The sequence below is a fragment of the Periplaneta americana genome, chromosome 11 (genome assembly GCF_040183065.1).
Source record: "Periplaneta americana isolate PAMFEO1 chromosome 11, P.americana_PAMFEO1_priV1, whole genome shotgun sequence".
Classification (NCBI taxonomy): domain Eukaryota; kingdom Metazoa; phylum Arthropoda; class Insecta; order Blattodea; family Blattidae; genus Periplaneta; species Periplaneta americana.
The window spans coordinates 146,279,559-146,302,766 of record NC_091127.1 but is presented as its reverse complement, the minus strand read 5'-3'; the positions used below and the strand labels follow the sequence as shown (position 1 = coordinate 146,302,766).

General features: G+C 36.3%; 1 protein-coding gene across 2 annotated transcripts in view; it reads left to right on the top strand.

Annotated features, from left to right (window-relative positions):
- The window catches only part of LOC138709427 (lysosomal-associated transmembrane protein 4A-like), a 105,427-nt gene that overhangs the window by 76,489 nt on the left and 5,730 nt on the right, over window positions 1-23,208 (top strand). For both annotated transcript variants that reach the window (XM_069840182.1, XM_069840183.1), the window contains 3 exons: window positions 8,343-8,442; window positions 17,317-17,411; window positions 19,614-19,764. In XM_069840182.1, coding sequence (XP_069696283.1) covers window positions 8,343-8,442; window positions 17,317-17,411; window positions 19,614-19,764 — 346 coding nt within the window. The remainder of the gene's footprint in view (window positions 1-8,342; window positions 8,443-17,316; window positions 17,412-19,613; window positions 19,765-23,208) is intronic.

Here is a 23,208-nt window from a genome sequence, read left to right as displayed (position 1 = left end):
AGGTAACGGTATGTCTTCAGAAATAGCTACTTGTGCTAAAGAAATAAGTTATTTGCAGATGTGTTTCTCTGATCGGAAAATTCAGGTAAACAGTTTCAACTTGCAGAGAAAAATTGTGATTTGTAGTCAGCATTTATCAGTTCGTATGGACGTTGTCGAGGCGTTTAGTCGTAGACTGAAGCTTTTGAAAATAAAGGAAACAATTTATAGCTCTTCCACTGTATATAGTCCATACTACAGAACGTCCATATGATAAAACCTCCATAAGGTCAAAATGTCCATATTGTCAAAAGTCCATACGGTGAAAATGTCCATATACTAAATGTCCATACGACAGAAAGTCCATATAATAAAACGTTCGTAAGGTGAAAATGTCCATAATATCAAACGTCCATAATGTCCAAGTTCAAAGGAAAATTCTGCTTGAATAGAACACAATAAATTTTATTCCATAACTCGTACAAATAAGTTATTAATCATTGGGAACCGGAGCCCCACTTTTAAGATGGTAGGTAACCAATACTTTTAAGGTAGCTATATGAAAATTTCTCCATTTTCTTTGTACCTGTTGTAGTTTCTCACGATCTGGAGAATTTGTCTTTGATTCGTCAAATACGTTTTATTCACCACCTCTTTAATTTGTGTACGCCCCCTCTTGCTTACAATATTTGTATCCAAATTTTATTTCCTTCGCGCTTTAGGCACTGTATAAATCTCCAAATGGATGGATGATGTACAGCCAACGCTCTTGCTCTTGCCTTAACACAGTTCAAGATGCGCTTTACATCTATACCTGCTTCATCGGCACTATGTAAATGCTTATCTGTGCCATCCCGCAAAACCCGAATGTTATCCAGGTTGCTGTTATCATTAACAGCATCACAAATTTTCTTTCCCTGTATTGGCAATATATTTTTGTCCTATCTCTATTAAAGTTATGATGTTGGTACAGGTACCCACGAAAAGAAAGAAGTGGCTTACCCTTCTGTGATGGCACTGACTGAGGATTTCGTTCCATCTTTAAAAATTTCAGTTCTGGTTAGTAGTGTACTTGAAATTTTTACATAGATTACTATAACTACCTTGAACAATGGATATAGTGTACATTATACTGCGTATTCAGTTCAAAGTGTACCATGGCTCGCTGTATGACGTCATGTGGCTAGCCGATGAGCCTAGACAATTCAATCTTCCTACACTTCCGCAGAGGCGTATTACCTATGTGCCAGAAAAGTTGCCTAGCAAGTACGGCGTTCATTCTGAAGAGTACTTACGGATACGTACAGTAACTCCAGTAGTGGCAGGAATGTGAACTGTTTGGAAACACGTACTGGGGTGAGTTTTTTTTCTTACTGTTGGGATATGGGGAGAGGGTTAAGACGATTACTTACGTACAGTATTTGTTGACAATAACTTCGACTGTCAACATGGACACGGAGCATTTGATTTGTGTTGAGGAATGTTGCTGTACGCAACCGATGATAACAAATACCCTGCGTACGACTTGCCCGCGCAAAACACAGTTCGAAAGAGGTTATGGTAGCGCACAGACCGTACAGACCGCCATCTGTTGCTACGACGTTCAAGTTATACCGTACACGTTCTCAAGTTCAGATTGAACGCCTTGATTAATAGGCAACTTCTCTGACATAAAAGCTGAAACTTGCTTCAAATCGCTGACTCACAACACTGACGTCATGACACACTTTGAAATGAACACCCAGTATTTCGATTGGTTTCCGGCTACGTTAAGTTTTCCCCATTCTCATGCGCAGCCGCACTGAGTCTATACGCCTGGAGAGTAGGTCACATACCACACGGACAAGGCAGAGAATTTGCCTATAGAGCATGGCGTTGCCACCCGAAGTTCCGGTACTTACTGACTACTAATATACAGGATGTTTCAAAAATACGGGGCATAATTTCAGGTATGTATTTCCCACATGTAGACAATCAAAATAGTTCATTACACCATGTGTCCGGAAATGCTTCATTTCCGAGTTATGGCCTTCACAACATTGAAATTCACAGGAACGTTTTTCTTTCCGCAGGTCGTTGTCATTACAGAAGATGTTCAAAATGTCCACCTCCTGCTTGAATTTTTTTATTTTTATTTTATTGGGTTATTTTACGACGCTGTATCAACATCTAGGTTATTTAGCGTCTGAATGATATGAAGGTGATAATGCCGGTGAAATGAGTCCGGGGTCCAGCACCGAAAGTTACCCAGCATTTGCTCGTATTGGGTTGAGGGAAAACCCCGGAAAAAAACCTCAACCTGGTAACTTGCCCCAACCGGGATTCGAACCCGGGCCACCTGGTTTCGCGGCCAGACGCGCTGACCGTTACTCCACAGGTGTGGACTCCTGCTTGAATACAGACCTCACATCGATGTCTCATTGACCTGCGAACACGATCCCAAACTCCAGGAGTATTGCGTATGTCCTCAGAACATGCCACAATTCGATTCCGAAGGGATTCCAAATTAGGCACCGGAGACGAATAAACCAATGATTTTAAATGGCCCCACAAGTAGAAATCGAGAGGGTTCAGATCAGGTGAGCGTGGAGGCCAAGCAATTGGGCCACCTCTACCTATCCATCGATCAGGAAACCTTCGATCCAAGTACCGGCGAGCCGTACGACTGAAGTGTGCAGGAGCGCCATCATGCAAGAAGTGAATGTGTTGACGATTGATCAGTGGAGTGTCTTCTAAAACATGAGGTATGGTGTTTTCCAGGAAGTTTGTGTACGCCTGCCCCGTAAGTCTGTTTACAAGTACATGGGGTCCAACTAATCGATCACCAATGATACCGGCCCACATGTTGAGGGAGAACCGCACCTGGTAATGAGATGGAACAGTTGTACGTGGGTTTTCATACGCCCATACATGCTGATTGTGGAAATTTGTTTGTGTGAACTGTGCTTCATCTGTAAATAATACTAAGGTAGGAAAGTTCGGATTTACACCACACTGCTGCAAGAACCACTGACAGAACCTAACTCGTGCATGGTAATCTGCTGGTGACAGGATCTGTACACGTTGCAAATGATAAGGATACAATTGATACTCTTTCAACAGTCTCCAGACAGTCGTATGAGGAACATTGACTTGCAACGCTACCCTTCGTGTGCTGAGAGAAGGAGTCATGTTCACAGCCTCCAGAATCTCCTCTGGAGTTGTAGATCTTAGTCGTCCCCTTCCCAAAACATGAGAGTTAAATTTTCCATACTCGCACAGACGGTAATGGAGACATACAAATGTCTTCCGATCTGGACATTGTCGCTGTGGGTACCTCTCCTGGTACAAACGACGAGCCAGCGCAGCATTGCCGTCCGCCTTACCGTACATGAAGTGTATCTCTGCCAGCTCTTGATTTGAATACATGTCGCACAATGTAACGCCTACACAACACTGAATGTAACCTTCGCCTCGGAATGAACTGTCAGAGTGTCCCCTTAATGTCTCCTTTGACGGCAACGACCTGCGGAAAGAAAAACGTTCCGGTGAATTTCAATGTTGTGAAGGCCATAACTCGGAAATAAAGCATTTCCGGACACATGTTGTAAGGAACTATTTTGATTGTCTACATGTGGGAAATACATACCTGAAATTATGCCCCGTATTTTTTAAACACCCTGTATAAGCTAGTCAGAGAAAGCCAGAGATTAAAATAACTGCTGACAACTTTTTTTATTTTTATGTTCAACGTTATTTATGTTTCTAAATGTAAAATAAATGTATGTTTTTGTTTTGTTTTATAAATAATATCAACTTAGGAAACCACTGATGTATCTTATTTGAGAGTGTCAGAAGCAAAGAGGTGAAAGTGACATTTCTAAAACCATGAGTTAAGCTCATCGAGGGCAAGCTAAAACATTACAAATTTTAGTGGCAAAGGGATACATCTTTTAATCATATCACACATTAAAACTGAAATAAAAAATTTCACGGAATTTACGAAATCTTAAATACTTTCAACCATATTTTCTCACAAATAACTTAAGTGCACTTATACCCCTTTGCTTCTGATCCCCTCATTTATCATTGCATTTCGGAAAACGAGAATAGATTAATAGGCTATATGCTATAATTTTAATAGAACAATAGAAAAAAATGGTAGGAAAATTAAAATTTCGCAATACTTTTATTTTATTTTATTTTATTTTATTTTATAGTGTTTCCTCAAATTAGAGGCTGCCATTAGACAAAGCATACAAAACAATATAAATGATTAAATATAACAGAGTAAGAAAAAAGTAAACAAGTACAACAAACAAACAATGCCAATTTACAAAATAAAAAAAGTTACAAGTAAAGAAGCAATGAAAGCTAATAAGAGAAAGATAAAAGATAATGTTGCGTTAGTTTTTTCAGTACACTGAATTAGAGTCCATATAGATGGTTTCGTAAAAGTTTGACTGACTCTGTAATTATGAGGAGGGTCAGTTCATTCAAATATTGTACAACATATGAAATATGGACATTGCGACAGTTGTTTTCTTTATGGTCCGACAAGTGTGAGAAATGAAGCTTTTGCCAATTTAAGGGTTAATGTCATCCGAGAACTGGAATTTATAGTCATACATTAAAGAATCTAGAAAGCAAAGTCAACTTTAAATATTTATTGTAGGTTACAAGAACTATTTATTGGTTTTTTAACCTTCAACGGTTTACTTCCTCTGTATTATCTTTCAAAACTATGGATTAAATCATAGCGTATTGATAAAGAAAATCACGAGACTAATCTGTTTTGACTGACTAGCTAATTCTTAAAGCCTGTAAACATAGGTACTACTTGAAGAGATAAAATACCTCATTATGGAAGAGATCACAAGATAAGAAACCATTATTTGCCAATGACTTATCTGTCACATGGCAATCGTGATTAAGTTTTACATTAATTGCCTTATTGATAAGGATACATAAACATTTCAATGATTTCTCATTTTTAACATGAAATGTCTATATTCGACCTACATGCAGAAACAAATTTTAATGTTTGGCATGAATATTTATTCTGACGTCACTCGTGGCACCAATCAATCAGTCAGATAGGGATGGAGCCAGAGTGAATTGTAATGGCAGATAGAGTAATAATTATCTCATGTCTCCATGTTATTATTACAGGATCAGTACACTCATTAAAGCCAGGTGCCGAGATGCTGAAGTCGTTAGCCTAGGCTGGCCAGATTTTTTATGGTCCAACAGGGGACATCGGCAATTTCAAGAAAAACCACAAACGCTTACCTAGTCACTTTCCGTTGAAATGTTAAAGAAAATACATGCAACAGTAGATATAACGATAGAACTTGGTACATTAAATTTATAGAGTATCATAAAGGTTTGAATTAAATGCAGAAACACGTAACTCCTGTATGTAGATAATTATAGCTACTAAGAATTCAATTTCAGTACTGATGTATGCATGGAAGTCTTCCACATGATAGCCCTATTGTACACACTTAATTCTAATACACACATTTTACAATACTTGTCTGAAGAATGCATCTTTTTAAGGATCTTTTTATTCCCATACAGCTTCACACTAAGTTCTTCACATGAGAAATGAAAGTTTTTTTTTTCACTTGTAGACCTAACAAAGCTTTAACTGTTTCAACATTTTTTTCTGGCTTTATATCAGTACAGATTGAGTTCACTGTGGAGAAAAGTCGTTCAACTGATGAATTACTGGCTGGAAGACACATGATTAATGACACTGTGTTGAGAAGATTTTCAAACGGAATTAATTTTTTCTTGAAATGTTGAAAAATATCCTACCTCTTTTCACCTCTTGGTTTGTCACAAAATTTCTCATTTTTGAACTACTTACACATGGACGCTGCGGCAGTTCTAACGCTTCCACGCAACGCGAATGCTAAGATGACTAAAGACAAAGATGCTATGTTCTTCTCAAAGAGTGCAGAATATCTCATACTGTGCTCGCTGGTTCTTCTGTCTGATACTGAGAAGCGTTCAGAAATGTGCAAGAATCGAAGCAGTTCCATCACGATCCTCAAATATTTATGTGTAAAATTTTATTGAAACAAAATCAAAGCTTCTGGAAACAAAATTAAATTCCGGGGACAAAACGGGGACAGCAACTCAAAACCGGGGACTGTCCCCGGAAATAGGGTACGTCTTGTCAGCCTCTGTTAGCCGTCTGAAGTAGCAGGTTGTTTAGTTCTCCATTTCCCTTGTGTTTAAATTGACGTTATATTATTAAGAAAGACGAATTTTAATTTTTAAGATGATGACTGTATTATATTCAGAGGCGTACGCAGTAAGCACTGAGCATGAGCAGTGTGTTATAATTGGAACTTCGAAAATTCAGATTGCTCAAATTTGTTTCTGGGTCTGCTCAGTATGTTCTAACGATTTATTTTTACCCAAATAAAACCGATAGTTTCATAATATTACCAAATATACCAGTCATAGTAATTTTTAATGAACTTTCACAGTGACTAAATTTACAGTAAAATTGATCAAGTTACTTACTTACTTCCTGGCTTTTAAGGAACCCGGAGGTTCATTGCCGCCCTCACATAAGCCCGCCATTGGTCCCTATCCTGAGCAAGATTAATCCATTCTCTATCATCATATCCCACCTCCCTCAAATTCATTTTAATATTATCTTCCCATCTACGCCTCGGTCTCCCTAAAGGTCTTTTTCCCTCCGGCCTCCCAACTAACACTCTATATGCATTTCTGGATTCGCCCATACGTGCTACATGCCCTGCCCATCTCAAACGTCTGGATTTAATGTTCCTAATTACGTCAGGTGAAGAATACAATGCGTGCAGTTCTGTGTTGCGTAACTTTCTCCATTCTCCTGTAACTTCATCCCTCTTAGCCCCAAATATTTTCCTAAGCACCTTATTCTCAAACAACCTTAACCTATGTTCCTCTCTCAGAGTGAGAGTCCAAGTTTCACAACCATAAAGAACAACCGGTAATATAACTGTTTTATAAATTCTAACTTTCAGATTCTTTGACAGAAGACTAGATGACAAAAGCTTCTCAACCGAATAATAATAGGCATTTCCCATATTTATTCTGCGTTTAATTTCTTCCCGAGTGTCATTTATATTTGTTACTGTTGCTCCAAGATATTTGAATTTTTCCACCTCTTCGAAAGATAAATCTCCAATTTTTATAGTTCCATTTCGTACAATATTCTGGTCACGAGACATAATCATATACTTAGTCTTTTCGGGATTTACTTCCAACCCTATCGCTTTACTTGCTTCAACTAGAATTTCCACGTTTTCCCTAATCGTTTGTGGATTTTCCCCTAGCATATTCACGTCATCCGCATAGACAAGAAGCTGATGTGCCCCATTCAACTCCAAGCCCTGTCTATTATCCTGAACTTTCCTAATGGCATATTCTAGAGCGAAGTTAAAGAGTAAAGGTGATAGTGCATCTCCCTGCTTTAGCCCGCAGTGAATTGGAAAAGCATCAGATAGAAACTGGCCTATACGGACTCTGCTGTAAGTTTCACTAAGACACAAAAACTATTAGGGAAAACACGGGAATTTTACTGGAACCAAGTAAAGAGATAGGTTCGAAAGTAAATCCCGAAAGACGAAGTATATGATTATGTCTCGTGATCAGAATATAGTGCGTAATGAAAATATAAAAAATTGGACATTTATCCTTTGAAGAGGAGGAAAAATTAAAATATCTTGGAAGCAATAATAACAAAACAAATGACACTCTAGAGGAAATTAAACGCAGAATAAATACATATGGGAAATGCCTGCTATTATTCGGCTGAGAAGCTTTTGTCATCTAATCTGCTTTCAAAAAAACTGAAAGTTAGAATCTGTAGAACAATTATATTACTGGTTGTTCTGTATGATTGTGAAACTTGAACTCTCACTTTGAGAGAGGAACAGAGGTTAAGGGTGTTTGAGAATAAACTGCTTAGGAAAATATTTGGGGCTAAGAGGGATGAAGTTACAGAGCATAGAGAAAGTTACACAACGCAGAACTGCACGCATTGTATTCTCCATTGACATAATTAGAAACATTAAATCCAGACGTTTGAGATGGACAGGGCATGTAGCACATATGGGTGAATCCAGAAATGCATATAGAACTTTAGTTGAGAGATCTGAGGGAAAAAGATCTGTGGGGAGACCTAGACGTAGATGGGAGGATAACATTAAAATGGATTTGAGGGAGGTGAGATATGATGCTAGGGGCTGAATTAATCCTGCTCAGGTTAGGGACTGATGGCGAGCTTATGTGAGGACGGCAATGAACCTCCGGGTTCTCTAAAAGCCATAAAGTGATGTTTTTCTTATGAATATTAGCACTGTTTTTACCTTTTGCAGATTGGAAATGTCCTCAAGTTGGTGCTGTGTGCAGTAATACTGACTCAAATGCAGGCAAAGCGCGAAGACGTTCCATCAATATTTCATCCTTTCCATGTTGGTAAGTTCTGCTAACTTAACGCTAATTGACTCAATGATAGTGAGAATATACACTTTTTTTGAGTCGACCCATTATTATTAGCTAAATGGCTAATGCGTTAGCTCGCCATGTCCTTTTTTAAGTACTAGGTTATTTAACGACTTTGCATCAACTACTAACATCAATTAAATTGGTGGTAGCGAGATGGTATTTGGCGAATCCAGGATTCGGCTTGTGTTTACCCAATATTTTACTTCAAATCGCGAAAGGCTTCGGAAAAACCAAACCAGGTAATCAGCCCAAGCGGGACTCGAATCCATCTCCGAGTGCAGTTCCGGATCAGCAGACATAAGCGCCTACATCATGAGCTACACCGGTGCCCCCTCCCAATGCTGGATATTGGGTGTTTGTATCCCAATAACTGCACGTGGAAATAATTGTGCCGATGGTGTTTGAGTAAAGGGAGATAAGTTATAAAAATGAGTTGTGAGATAAATGAAAATTAAACTCTGGACCCTTTTGCAAATAATTTTCTTCCCAAATAAAAGGGTTGTATGTAATGTGCGCCACGGTTAACCTAGATTTTGTAAATCCGTGAAAATGAGATATGTAGAGTGCGGCACGAAGATTTGTAAACTGCACTACGTAGATTTGAAGGTTGCGCCAGGAGTATACGGTAAACAAAATAGAGGGAGTTCTATCGATATTGAATCTATCTAAAGGTTAGTACGGTTTGCCAATGGTTGGTAGCAACTACCCATATTCTGTATCATAACAAAATAGATCACAACACATGCCCACAAACCAGTCATTCTTTTGTGCCTATCTAAACTCTCATAGTTGTCATCAAAAAGAAATTAAATTCAGAGGAGTGATCGTTTTATAAGTGACGAAGTTACTAAGCCTAATATTCTTAACCATTTTTAAGTGACAAATTTACTAAGCCTAACATTTTTAACCACTATATTAGTGACAAAGTTACTAACAAGGAGAGGACACGCTCTGTATATGACCGAATTAAATCATATTTTGTGACATGAAAGTACAAGACACACTGTTTAAAGTCATACCTGGTATAGGTGGCCAATGACCCCTCGTTTTGGAAATATTGGCTATTGTTTATGACATACTTCCGTTAGGTGCCTAATAGGGAAGTGTTAGACTATGTAACGGCGTAGCTCATGTGGTTGGATGCTGAATTGTCATCTAGGTAACCCGAGTTTGAATCCTAATGCATTCTCACTTTTTAAATCTTGATATTATTATTATTATTATTATTATTATTATTATTATTATTATTATTATTATCATCATCATCATAATTACTATTATTATTATTATTATTATTATTATTATTATTATTATTATTATTATTTTAATAAACTTTCAGTTGTCAGTTCCTATATCCAAAGCATAAGTTGAAATATGCATGGTATGCATCAAAATTGATAAACGAACGAGAAGTGTTTGTGAATGTGAAGGATATCTGTTTCGCAGCAGAAGTGCGGAAAAATGTGTGTGACTGTGGACAACCTTCTTTCATTTGCTGTGCATGGTGCAAGAAATATATATGTTTTGTGTGTTTTATGACATCCTAATGAATCGGGTACAAAATGAAATGGAATAGCTGCTACAGAAATAGAACAGACACCAATGACACATCTTACCTTCCTACATGAGCACTATTTCATTATTTATCCTTTACAATACAATGTTAGTTAATTAGTAATTTGTTTAAAACATGATGATGCATTCAGTACATTGAGAAATGTGATATAGGTATGTAAATAGATAACTGTGATCACAATATTAATCATTATTAAAAAAAATATAGGATCAGTTAAGATTCGAACTCAGGTTGCCTGGATGACAACTCAGCATTCAACCATATGGGCTACGCTGTTACACAATTTAATGCTTCCCTATTGAGCACCTAACGGAAGTATGTCACAAACAATAGCCAGTATTTCCAAAACGAGGGGTCATTGGCCATCCATACCAGGTATGACTTTAAACAGTATGTCTTGTACTTTCATCTCACACAATCGTATTCCATTCGGTGATATACAGAGCGTGTCCTCTCCTTGTAAGCCTAAAAATGTTAACCATTTATAAGTGACAGAAAGTCCAACATTTTGAACCATTTTATTAGTGACAAAGATACTAAGCCTAACATTTTTAACCACACCTACGTAATTTTGTTGTCAGTCTCAAGTCTGGGAAAGTGGGAAGGAAAATATTAGCGTGCCGCACTTTAAATGTCGATGACGTTACTTACACCAACTAATTGGCGCACTGTATGTCGGTGGCGCAATGTACATCATCTTGGTTGGTAAAAAGGTGAAAGTGGTGCTGATTACCAACTCCCAATAAAACATATCAGATGCTAGTAGGTCTATTATTTTGTTTTTTGCACACCTACTTGTAGAATTTAACTTATTTATTCATCTGGGAAAGAAAATTCCATTTGCACAAAAAATGACTTAAACCCTTTACACGAACAGCATCGTAGGTCTTGGAATGAATTTCCTCGTGTACTTTCATTTTCTCTGTCATAAATCGACGATTATTTTAATCATAGTCGTCCAAAAAATGAAAAGACTCTTTTGATACTGCAACTGTCATGATACACTCATAGACATGACAAACGACAGAAAATATTACTTACTTACTTACTTACTTACTGGCTTTTAAGGAACCCGCAGGCTCATTGCCGCCCTCACATAAGCCCGCCATTGGTCCCTATCCTGAGCAAGATTAATCCATTCTCTATCATCATATTCCACCTCCCTCAAATCCATTTTAATATTATCCTCCCATCTACGTCTCGGCCTTCCCAAAGGTCTTTTTCCCTCCGGCCTCCCAACTAACACTCTATATGAATTTCTGGATTCGCCCATACGTACTACATGCCCTGCCCATCTCAAACGTCTGGATTTAATGTTCCTAATTATGTCAGGTGAAGAATACAATGCGTACAGTTCTGTGTTGTGTAACTTTCTCCATTCTTCTGTAACTTCATCCCTCTTAGCCCCAAATATTTTCCTAAGCACCTTATTCTCAAACACCCTTAACCTATGTTCTTCTCTCAGAGTGAGAGTCCAAGTTTCACAACCATAAAGAACAACCGGTAATATAACTGTTTTATAAATTCTAACTTTAAGATTTTTTGACAGCAGACTAGATGAAGCTTCTCAACCGAATAATAACACGCATTTCCCATATTTATTCTGTGTTTAATTTCCTCCCGAGTGTCATTTATATTTGTTACTGTTGCTCCAAGATATTTGAACTTCTCCACCTCTTCAAAAGATAAATTTCCAATTTTTATATTTCCATTTCGTACAATATTCTGTCACGAGACATAATCATATACTTTGTCTTTTCGGGTTTTACTTCCAAACTTATCTCTTTACTTGCTTCCAGTAAAATTCCATTGTTTTCCCTAATTGTATGTGGATTTTCTCCTAACATATTCACGTCATCCGCATAGACAAGAAGCTGATGTAACCCGTTCAATTCCAAGCCCTCTCTGTTATACTGGACTTTCCTAATGGCATACTCTAGAGCAAAGTTAAAAAGTAAAAGTGATAGTGCATCGCCTTGCTTTAGCCCACATTGAATTGGAAACGCATCTGACAGAAACTGACCTATACGAACTCTGCTGTACGTTTCACTGAGACACATTTTAATTAATCGAACTAGTTTCTTGGGAATACCAAATTCAATAAGAATATCATATAAAACTTCTCTCTTAACCGAGTCATATGCCTTTTTGAAATCTATGAATAACTGATGTACTGTACCCTTATACTCCCATTTTTCTCCATTACCTGTCGAATGCAAAATATCTGGTCAATAGTTGATCTATTACGCCTAAAACCACACTGATGATCCCCAACAATTTCACCTACATATGGAGTTAATCTTCTCAAAAGAATATTGGAAAAAATTTTGTACGACGTCAACAAAAGTAATATTCCTCGAAAGTTACTACAGTTAGTCTTGTCCCCCTTCTTAAAGATAGGTACGATTATGGACTCCTTCCATTGTTCTGGTACAATTTCCTTTTCCCAAACAGCTGGTAAAAGCTTATAAATTTCTTTAGATAATGCGCTTCCACCCTCTTGTATTAATTCTTCTGGAATTTGATCGATACCTGGAGACTTATAATTTTTCAGATTTTCTATCGCAATTTCGACTTCAGAAAGTGTGGGTTCGGGTATAAATGGCTCAGCAGTTTGTATTTGAATTTCGTCCCGATCATTTCTATTTGGCCTATGAATATTTAGGAGTTGTCCAAAATAGTTTTTCCATCTGTTCAGGATTGAATGAGCGTCTGCAAGCAAGTCACCATTCTCATCCTTGATCACGTTTAACCTTGCCTGATATCCATTCTTGAATTCCTTTATGCCCTTATATAAATCTCTAATGTTTTTATTTTTACTATTTGTTTCTACCTCATTCAGTTTTTCCTTCAAGTAATCTCTCTTTTTATTCCTAAGCGTACGATTTGCTTCCCGTCTTTTATTGAAATAATTATCTCTATTCGCCTCAACTGGATTCTGTAAGAATTTCAATTTTGCCTGTTTCCTTATTTCTACTACCATGCAACAATCTTCATCAAACCACGGTTTCTTTTTCTTAGTTTCATAATAACCTATGCTCTGCTCAGCTGCAATTTTGATATTATCTCGGATACTTTCCCACATGCTATTAACATCTAACTTTTCCTCAACTTCGTCGGAACTTGCTAATACGTCAAACCTATTTGAAATTTTGACCTGATAATTTTGCTTAGATTCCTCGTCCTTTAATTTCGGAATATTGAATCTTATAATATTAACTTGTTGCTCTACTCGCTTGGCTTCTGATAGTCTTTCTCTTAGTTCTCCAATTACTAAATAATGGTCAGAATTACAGTCTGCCCCCCTGAAGGTTCGAATGTCTACTATACTAGTATGTCTTCGTTCATCTATGAAGATGTGATCTATCTGGTTATGTGCCAATCCATCTGGAGAAGTCCAAGTATATTTATGTATATCCTTATGGGGGGATGTTGTACTTTTGACAACTATATTTTTTGATGTGGCAAAGTTGACTAACCTAACTCCATTGTCATTACTACTTATGTGTAGGTTCTCTTTTCTAATAGTCGGTTTAAAAATATCCTCCCGTCCTACTTTAGCATTGAAATCACCCAATAAAATTTTCATGCGATATCTAGGCAACTGATCAAAAGTCTGTTCCAATTCCTCATAGAAGCTATCCTTTATATGGTCGTCTTTCTCTTCTGTAGGGGCATGAGCATTTATAACTACGATATCACACCATCTACCCTTAAGTACTAAATACGATAACCTATCACTGATAAATTCGACCTTTTTTACTGCTGATTTTATTCTTTTATGGACAAAGAATCCTGTTCCTAATTGGTGATTATTGTTTCCTTCCCTATAATACAACAAGTAATCTCCTATTTGCGTTATACCGTTCCCATCTAACCTAACCTCCTGTACTCCCACAAAGTCTATTCTATATCTAGCTAGTTCTTTTGCTACTAATGTTACCCCTCCTGTTCTATATAGACTTGTAACATTCCAAGTACCAAATCTCAAAACCTTATTTCTTTGCTGTGGTCGTGGCAGAGAATCAGTCCCATTCCGAGGCTTATTTGAAGGATTCGTTACAAGCTGTTTTTTTACGGTGATGGGTTGTTAGCCCTTCGCCCAACCCCCAAGCTGGAGGACCGCCCATCATCGGCTGTCCACGACTGCTTATTCAATATATTCACAGCTACCCTCCATATCTGGAGGCCGTCTTCTCGATCCGCAACCTGAGGACGCGCCATGCTGTGGTGATAGGGACCCACAATACGTGGAACGAAAGAAAATATAATAATAATAATAATTAACTTGAGATAATTATAGCCTAGATCCGATGGACGTAGAGCGAGACCACGGTAGTGGTAAGTCATAGATATATAAAATGTATCTTTAACTATTATTAACTTGTATATAATTAGATCGCTTATCTCCTTAGCTATAAAATATTTGTTCATTTGTAATGTTGCTGTTAGTCAGACAAAAACAAACTATAATTTTATTACTTAATGATTCATACATAAATGGCGTAGCATTTGTTATCAGTTCAGCTTACGCTAAGTCAAGAGACAGGTAGATAGATTTACTGTTTGTTTGTACGTATTATGAGATTGTTTGGTTATTTTCTTAGTCCACATTGCAAGCTAGTAGAAATTCTCTTCCTTAGAACTATAATATATATATATATATATATATATATATATATATATCTGTGTGTGTGTGTGTGTGTTGTACAGCACGATACAGATATTAGAAATTAAGTTTTTAAGAGGATGATTGGGAGTTACGATAAAAGGATAAATTTCATAATGATAAAATTCGGAACTGCCTAGAAATCTAAGAACTCAAAGAGAAAGCAGACGGATATAGAAGAACATGAAAAGGATTAAGAATACAAGAATGCCCAAGATGATACTGAAGTACGGTACAACCCGAGAGGAAAAAGAAATGTTGGGATACCAAACAAGATGGACAGATCCATGAGACGCAACAAAAAATAAAAATACTCATATACTGATTTCTGTGCATTTTTCCCCGGCCTTGGAGGTAAAAATATGGTCAACAGCAAATAAAATTACAATGGAATACCAGTATAATTTAGATTGATATTGCATTATTCATACAATTTTCAATTGCATGTCAATTTCGAATTAAGGGGACACTTATCTAAAAATGATTTTTTTTTTTTCATTTTTTTTCAACAAAATTTTGAGAGCGCGGTTACTATGTAAAGGGCTAACAAAATTCAAATTTTGAACTCCCAAATGTTTCTGACATTTTATTTTTTATTTTATTTTTTCTATATTTTTTAGAAATATTTTCAAACCCAAGTTTTAGTGGAATATCTCTATTTTTAAGCTTTCTCTTTTTTGTTACATTCACAAGATATAGAGAAACATTTTATGAAATATCTAATTTATTCATTTTATTTTTTTTTGAAAATTTGAAAATATTATTTTTTCTATAATTCATGAAAAAAATATTAATAAACTAGCAGCATTTCTTACAAAATAAATGCATAGAAACATGCAGCTACCTCATAAATACTTGCAGTAAAAATTTCATCCAGATTCATTAATATTTGGCATAAAAATTGGTGTTGAATAAAAAAAATAAACTTACGGAAAAATGGATTTGAAAGAAAAATGAATATTTATGTAACACATACCTATTAAGATTCTCCTCCGCTACACATCTAGTAACTTCAGGGAGTCAACTTTAGAACAAAAAGTTACGTACTAGATTTGTAATCAGAAATTTACAAAAAAGAATTCTTTGATGAAAAAATAATTTTGACAGCTCTTTAAATGCCACTCCCCTTACAGCCTTAAATTATTTTTTTTAACATATTTGTAATCAGAATTAAAGTAAATCCATTTGGGGTATGAAAATATAGCTACATTCAAAAGAAGTGAAATAGCCAATACATTTTTTTTTTAATTTGATGATTTTCAATGGAGTCTCCCCTTAATGTAATTTATAATTGAAATCTTTGATTTGTCTAAGTAATTTAGTGTAAATAATATGATACAAGAATTGAAAATATCTGAAGGAGAACTGCCTCCAGTCTTCTTCCCTGACTGCGGGATTCACAAGACTTGACGGAAATTTCGACATATTTAAGTTTAAATAATTAATATAAATATTAGTACAACAATCCACATTACAAAAAATATAAGGAACTTAAACTTCCTAGAAGAGAAGCAGTTAGCTATGAATTGAAGAGTTCCTAATTGTAATTACACATCGCGTTTGAAGCTCAAACGTGCTGATTCTGAACAATTTCTTTGCCCTTTTACTTATAATTTCGGTAAAATTGATGAAAATAGATAAAATATGTTTCTTTATATTGTCAGATATTTGAGCCATTTTAATATGCTGTTGTTGTTTAGTCAACTGTCCGAAGACAGGCTTTAACCTCATAAGTAACATCCCAGATCACATATAGATTGCTCTTTCCTGTGTTAAAATCGGTTGCACTTTGAAGAGAACAACCGCCAGGATCGCCACCCGTCCGTCGTAAACGAACACGAGATGGCAGTACATTAGCTAATTCAATTCAATTTTTTAAGATGTTTTTGTTAAAAGTACCAGGCCTCTTGGACCCTTGTCTTTTACAAAAATATGATTTTATAAATTAAAATGTAAATAGGTTATGTTAAAGAAAATTGATTACTAAGACCGTTTGAATTTATGTTATGTCTCTTAGTAAAGAGTTGGCATGATGAAGTAGCTTATTCCTGTGTGTAGTCTGTAGATCTTGAATATGAGCATCCAGGAAGAGTATATGAAGTTCATTGTAGAGTTTGACATTGTTCGTGAGGTAGTGTGCACCAGTGATTGTTCTGCAGACAGCTCTTTGAATTCCTTTCAGACTCTTCAGGTGGCGAGGATGAGCTTATCATCATATCTCACAGCAGTAGTGGATGTATGATCTGATTCAATTCAAATGGGAGTTATGACGTGACTTTTTATGTAACAACTAGATGACAGCATAGTAAACCTGACAAAAGTTGTTACCGTCAAAACCTATAACGCCGAGCAATCTGGGTATATATGATCTAGGGTAACACCAATAAGGTATCGCTTATGAGGAAACTAATCCAGGAGATAATGGGGTAGGATGGCCAGTTCCTTTCCTCCTCCATTGCAGACATGGCTGACTAGTAACATATTACACTGATCAGACTTCAGATGTATAGGCTACAAATAATTGTTTTTCCTCTGACATTTATAATCAAGTGATATGTGAACCTCAATCAGAGGTAATATGTTTTATATTTAATTGCAGACAGAGAGGCCGGAACAGCATTTCTGGTTGGTGTCCTGATCGATAGCCTTCTCAGCATCGTAGTCAGTGGGTTGCTACTTTACGGCGCATATAATGTGAGTATAAAAGTGCTAGAGTGGGATAAGATACAGATGATGTATGACGGAAAAGCCAATGTTTTAAAATCCTGCAGTTCTAGCATGGAGTTTGTGTGTTGATTATGCTAGTTAAAGTTGTCTTTTTGAACATATTATTGAAATACTGGTTGAAAATACTTACAGTAGAATTCCTCTTATCCGGCAATTGTGGGACAAAGCCAGTGCCGGATAATTGAAAAATACGTTTATAGGTTATGTAAAGATACGCTGTACTGCATAAACATTTTTTTCCATGTTAAAATTTAGTAATTTTCATATAGATAATTAAAAATAAATTCTTGAAATACATACAGTGTTTATTTTTAATACTGAATACGGTAATGTACATTCATTAGTTCGTAATTATTGTAATACATAATGGCGTAACAAATACTAAACGTTTTCGTAACATTATGACAATTTTAAATAGCTGCCAAGTGACCACTGTTGCCAACATGTCGCCCTACAATCTCGCTAAGCTTTTAGTAAAAAGTAGCTGAGTCTCTCCAAAGTTTGTTTAAAAATCCCCAGAAATGTCGCTAAAAATTAATAATAAATATCACGAAATAAAAATAAGAAAAACATACATATGCCGAGAAAAATATCATTTCCTCGTCGTCATCCTCTTTTGCAGAGTCTGGTTGTATTGTTGACGGCTGTGATGTTGAGGTGAAAGATGTGGGAACAGCTGATCGTGAATCACTGCACTTGATTTAATCATTGATACTACATTTTCTGGCAAATTGTAACACGTTTTAAATATATATTAAATGTTTTAAAATTAGCAAAACTACAATCTCATTTGCTTCACACGAACTGCCGGCACAAAATTCCAAAAACTCAATTGCCTCGGGTCGGTTCGGAGTGGAAAATCTCCGCGTTGCGGGGTAGAACCAAGATTACATTTGCAGCTTGCGACTCGTCACGTGTCAATCAAAGTTGCCACCGTTTATCGGTGTCGGAGCAGTAGCATTGAGAGACAGACCTAACCCGTGAGAATCAATGAATCAGCATCTTTCAACCCTGATCACTGATCACAAATATATGAGATCAGCGCTTTCACGTATGAATCATTAGACTACTCAGTCATGCACCCATGCCTCTTCTAAAACTAAGAAGTGCATGACTTCAGTTGAATGTTGTAACTTAAAAGAAAGAAAAAAGTGGGAAAATATAAAAAAAGTCGCTAATCGTATTTTACAAAATTTGTTGCCGAGACTGATTCAAAATTCCCCAGATTTAGCGACTTATCGCTAAATATGGCAACACTGCAAGTGACGTGAAGAGCAGTGCAGCCAACGTCGCAACTATGAAAATGAAATAGCGCTCGATGATTTGAACCTCTTTAACATATCTCTAATGTCTTCTTGATTATATATACTATCACTCGAATGAAACTTTTACGCGCTGTAGGAACAGAGAATTTCACACTTTCCTATTTAGACTCGTCCAACACCCCTTCGAAACGGGCGAGTTCAAGTGATAAATTTAAAGATATCGTCTCTGCGCATTGTTTGCAAGGCCCAAGTGACAGCTTACCGATGCTACCCGGTCTACTCCAGGGACATAACGGTGTTTTCTGGCTATGTTTTCACACGTGAACAATGTAAACAGTAAACAATATGCGGTATGTACGATCCACGAAAACCACTCACATCTTCGACTCTTCGATCCGGTGCTGTGGATTGAACTTCAGCGTAGCTCGGTGGTTAGAGCACTTGGTATGTAGAACCAAGGACTGGGGTTCGATCCCGGCACCGAAGCGAGTTTTTTAGTTCCTACTTTCTGAATAAAATGTGCTATTGCTCTGTTTTCTAGAATATAGAAAAACGCATTTTATTGCCGTTATTTATTTTATTTACTTTTGCCTATATCTATAACCGACATTGGGAAGTACGTGTAAAAACCCTCTTTCTAATAAATATATATAATTACTTATTGCTGTTATTACTTCAAACTTTTGCTTGTGTACATATTGTATGATTTAAGAGAATGGACATCGGTCAAGTTTTAAGCTGCATCAGATATACAAAAAAACTTCTTGCCTATACTACTTTAATCCAAACTTAACTGGAATCTTAGCAATGATTCTCATAATTAATATAAGTGATATGAAGAAGATTATTGAAGCAATAGAATTGATTTGACATTCACTGATTCTACACCAAAACTGTGTTACAGGACAAACCACGATTTGTGTTGGTATATGTGCTAACAGGAATCGTTTTCTTTGTGATGGCTATAGTGACATTAATTCTGTATGGAGTCTACCTTTGTATGGAACATCAGCTCTCCCGCATGTACTTACTTATCATCTCCGTCCTGTTTCTCGGTAAGTCCAATCAACTACACAAACTATTTTACATACATATTTCAATAAATACAGGTAGATCTCTAATATTGAAATGAATAGGAAGTTGTGTTGTACACAGAATGCACCGTAAGTAATGTCATTAATTTCAGAGGTTTTCTTCTTTGAGACATTTCAAACAAAAACGTTTAATGCAATTTTGCTCGTGTTTGCTTCCTTTCCGAGATGAACACTGTTTCATATGAAACATTTCATAGCGTGTTTTGGGAAAGCCATTGATTTAATTCCCCATATGTTCAGTCAATTTTCATTGATCCACTCTCTAAATCACTTACGAAACTGTCTGCCTCTTTCCACAAAAAGAAACATTATTCAATCGCTAGTGATGCCCCATTTTGATTACTGCGATTCTCTCTTGACAAATATAACTGTCAATTTAGTTGAAAGACTACAACGTGTTCATAATGTGTGTGTCCGCTTCATCTGCAATACTCGTAAATTTGACCATATAACGCCATCTTTTGAAGTTCTTTCATGGGTCAGCCTAAAGGAACGTAGAATAGCACATTCTTTATGTGTTCTGTTTAGAATACTATTCACTTCTACTCCTAAATATTTGAGAACTCGCTTTGAATATCTTACAACGTTACGGAATCAACATCAGGCCTTATTATCCATTCCTCGTCACCGCACCTCTTTCTATTCATCCTCTTTCACAGTGTCAGTTTGTCGCCTATGGAACTCCTTACCTCGTCATGTCAGGGATTGCCGAACGGTTAATCAATTTAAATTAAGAATTACATACTTTTACATGAAATTGAATTGTGAGTGTTAGCCGATTTTTATAGATTACTATGTGTATATAAATTGTCATTTAGGCCTATCATAAAGTAGAATTAGGATATGAATTGTAAATGACTTAATTATTTATCATGTTCAGTTAATATTTTATTATAGCCCATGTAAGCTTGTTAATGTGCATGAAAATTATTTTTATATTTAAGTATGACTTTCCTATTTTTGTCATTGTTTCATTATATATTTTACTTCTGGTAGTGTGGAAGAGAAGGCCTCTACCAGAATAAATAAATAAATATTCAATTTTTTCAATTTAATCTTCAAGAGCAGAGCATCCATTATAGCGGACAGTTAGTATTATAGTCATGACGTCATATAAAATGTTATAAATTGTGTATTATTTATAAAGTATGTTGAAGTTCTTTATTTTATGTGACATTAAAGGCAGCAGTTAATTAAAATAATTTAGTTTTTTGTATTGTAACTTAATGTATTTTTGTTTCTTAAAAAGGAGCAAAATCATTTTAACTACAGTCAATTGAAGGCCTGCCAGTTTCCATGCGTACCATGACACCGTTGTTTTACACGGGCTCTCCCCATCCTTTACCACAGGCTCAATTGACTAGGACGCGAACCTGCGATCTTAGGCACGATATGCTGTTCGGACATATCTCGTACGCTTTAAACAGTTCTGCTAATGAATCCAATACGAATTTACCCGATTATGCAGGTATACGAACTCCTATAGTCCCGTCGCTCTAATTTCCGGTAGCCAATCGCGTTGCAGGTGGGCTACATTTAAACGTGTGCGTCTTGTGATTCGCTGATGAAGACGATATTCATTTCTTAAGGCTCGATAAATACTTAATATAATCGCCCGCCATATTGGCTCTTTCGTTGGCGTTCGCAGAAAGCACACGAAGACGTTATTTTCCGCTCAATTATTTGCTGAATTACAATGCGTTTGATTTATCATCATAGGAGCTACGACATGATAATGTTTAACGGTGTGGCAAATAGATTTCTCGTACGGTAGCTCGGTCACGAAAGAACAAAAATGGCGAACGATACTACCTACCTAGACTTTATAGAGCCTTCACTTCCTAAGACGTAAGCAAAGAGGAGGAGTCACGCTGGGAATAACAGCGTCGTGAGTAGTTAAGAGTTACAAGTTTGCATGCAACAGTGGTATAAGTCTTACAGCGTTTAAATGTTAAGACAACAGTGTATTATGATAATAAATGTTTGAAAAAATTTAGTTTTGTCCTTTAAGTGTGCAGAAATTTGATCTGAAAAAATATAACATTTTAAACTTCCTTTTCAGAACGAAAAGTTACATTATTGTTTGGATCAAATTTCTGCACATTTAAAGGATAAAACTAAATTTATTTCAATCGCTTATTATCATAATACACTGCTCTCTTAAATTGACTGAGCATATTGGGAATTAAATCAACGGCTTTTCTAAATACGCTGTGAAATATTTCGTATAAAACAAAGAATGTAGAAACGAGCAAAATTGTATTAAACTTTTTCGTTTGAAATATCTCAAAGAATAAGCCTCTGAAATTAATGATATTCTGTGTACTGTATAGATATAGCCTACGTAATGAATAAGCAGCAATGCCACTTATGAATGTACATGGTAAGTCAAAATGATGTTCCCGATGTCAGTAATTTATTATTCAAGTTTAATTATAACACAGATAAATACAATTAGAATTGGAGGAAAGAAAATCTCATAAAGTTTCTTCAGATACATTACAAATGCTCAATGTGCGCTCCACGGCACACATAAAGCCTGTAATTAAGTTCCTGCCAAATTATTTTTAGCATGACAAGATCAGTCTTGACAGCTACTATGATGCTCTCGCGCAGGTCAACTAGGTGCTACAAAATCATGATCCTTGTTGAAAACCCCCCAAAAAAGCGCGTAGTGAAACCTGGGTAACGTGGTGGTCAATGCATCAGTTTTTGATCCCCTGCAGCTACACAACCAATTAATCGTTGTAGCAATCGATATTGAGGTGACCTCGAATGTTGTTATGATAACGTAGAGATCTACCTGAGAGAAGAGCTATTGTTGGAGTAAATTAAGATAAGTATGTTGAGTTTGGGTGAATCATATTTGTGTTCCAAGACTGCGTGCATACCCTAAATCCTCACTTTGTATCAGTTCATTTTCCCTGAAACGTGGTATTTAGAGAATGTTCTCTTGCATTAGCACGAGAATACCAGCACAGAAAGACGCACGCAGGTGGGATTACCACCTACCCTAGATTTGAGACCCAAATTTTGCGTCCCGCCTTATTTATCTATGTCCTGTAAAATAGGGTGAACGCAAGATTAACAAAAAAAATTTGGAGAGTGTTACATCAGCATGCCTGTCTCGAAGAAATGTATGAAGAATTTTGCATTTGTAAAGATAATTTACATGATGATATAGCTGGAAGTGAACAAAGTTTATCACAAAAGTGGACTGTCGTTTTCAAGAAACAAGATGCCGTTAACATAAAACAATTAAAGAAAATGAAGTCATTTATTTTGAGTGTACCTGGTTCAAATACATTCGTTGAGCGTGCATTTTTTCTCATGGCAAACACGTGGGCAGTTTCAAGAAACAGATGTTCAACTTCTCCTCTTTTTGATACTAAAAATAATATGTTG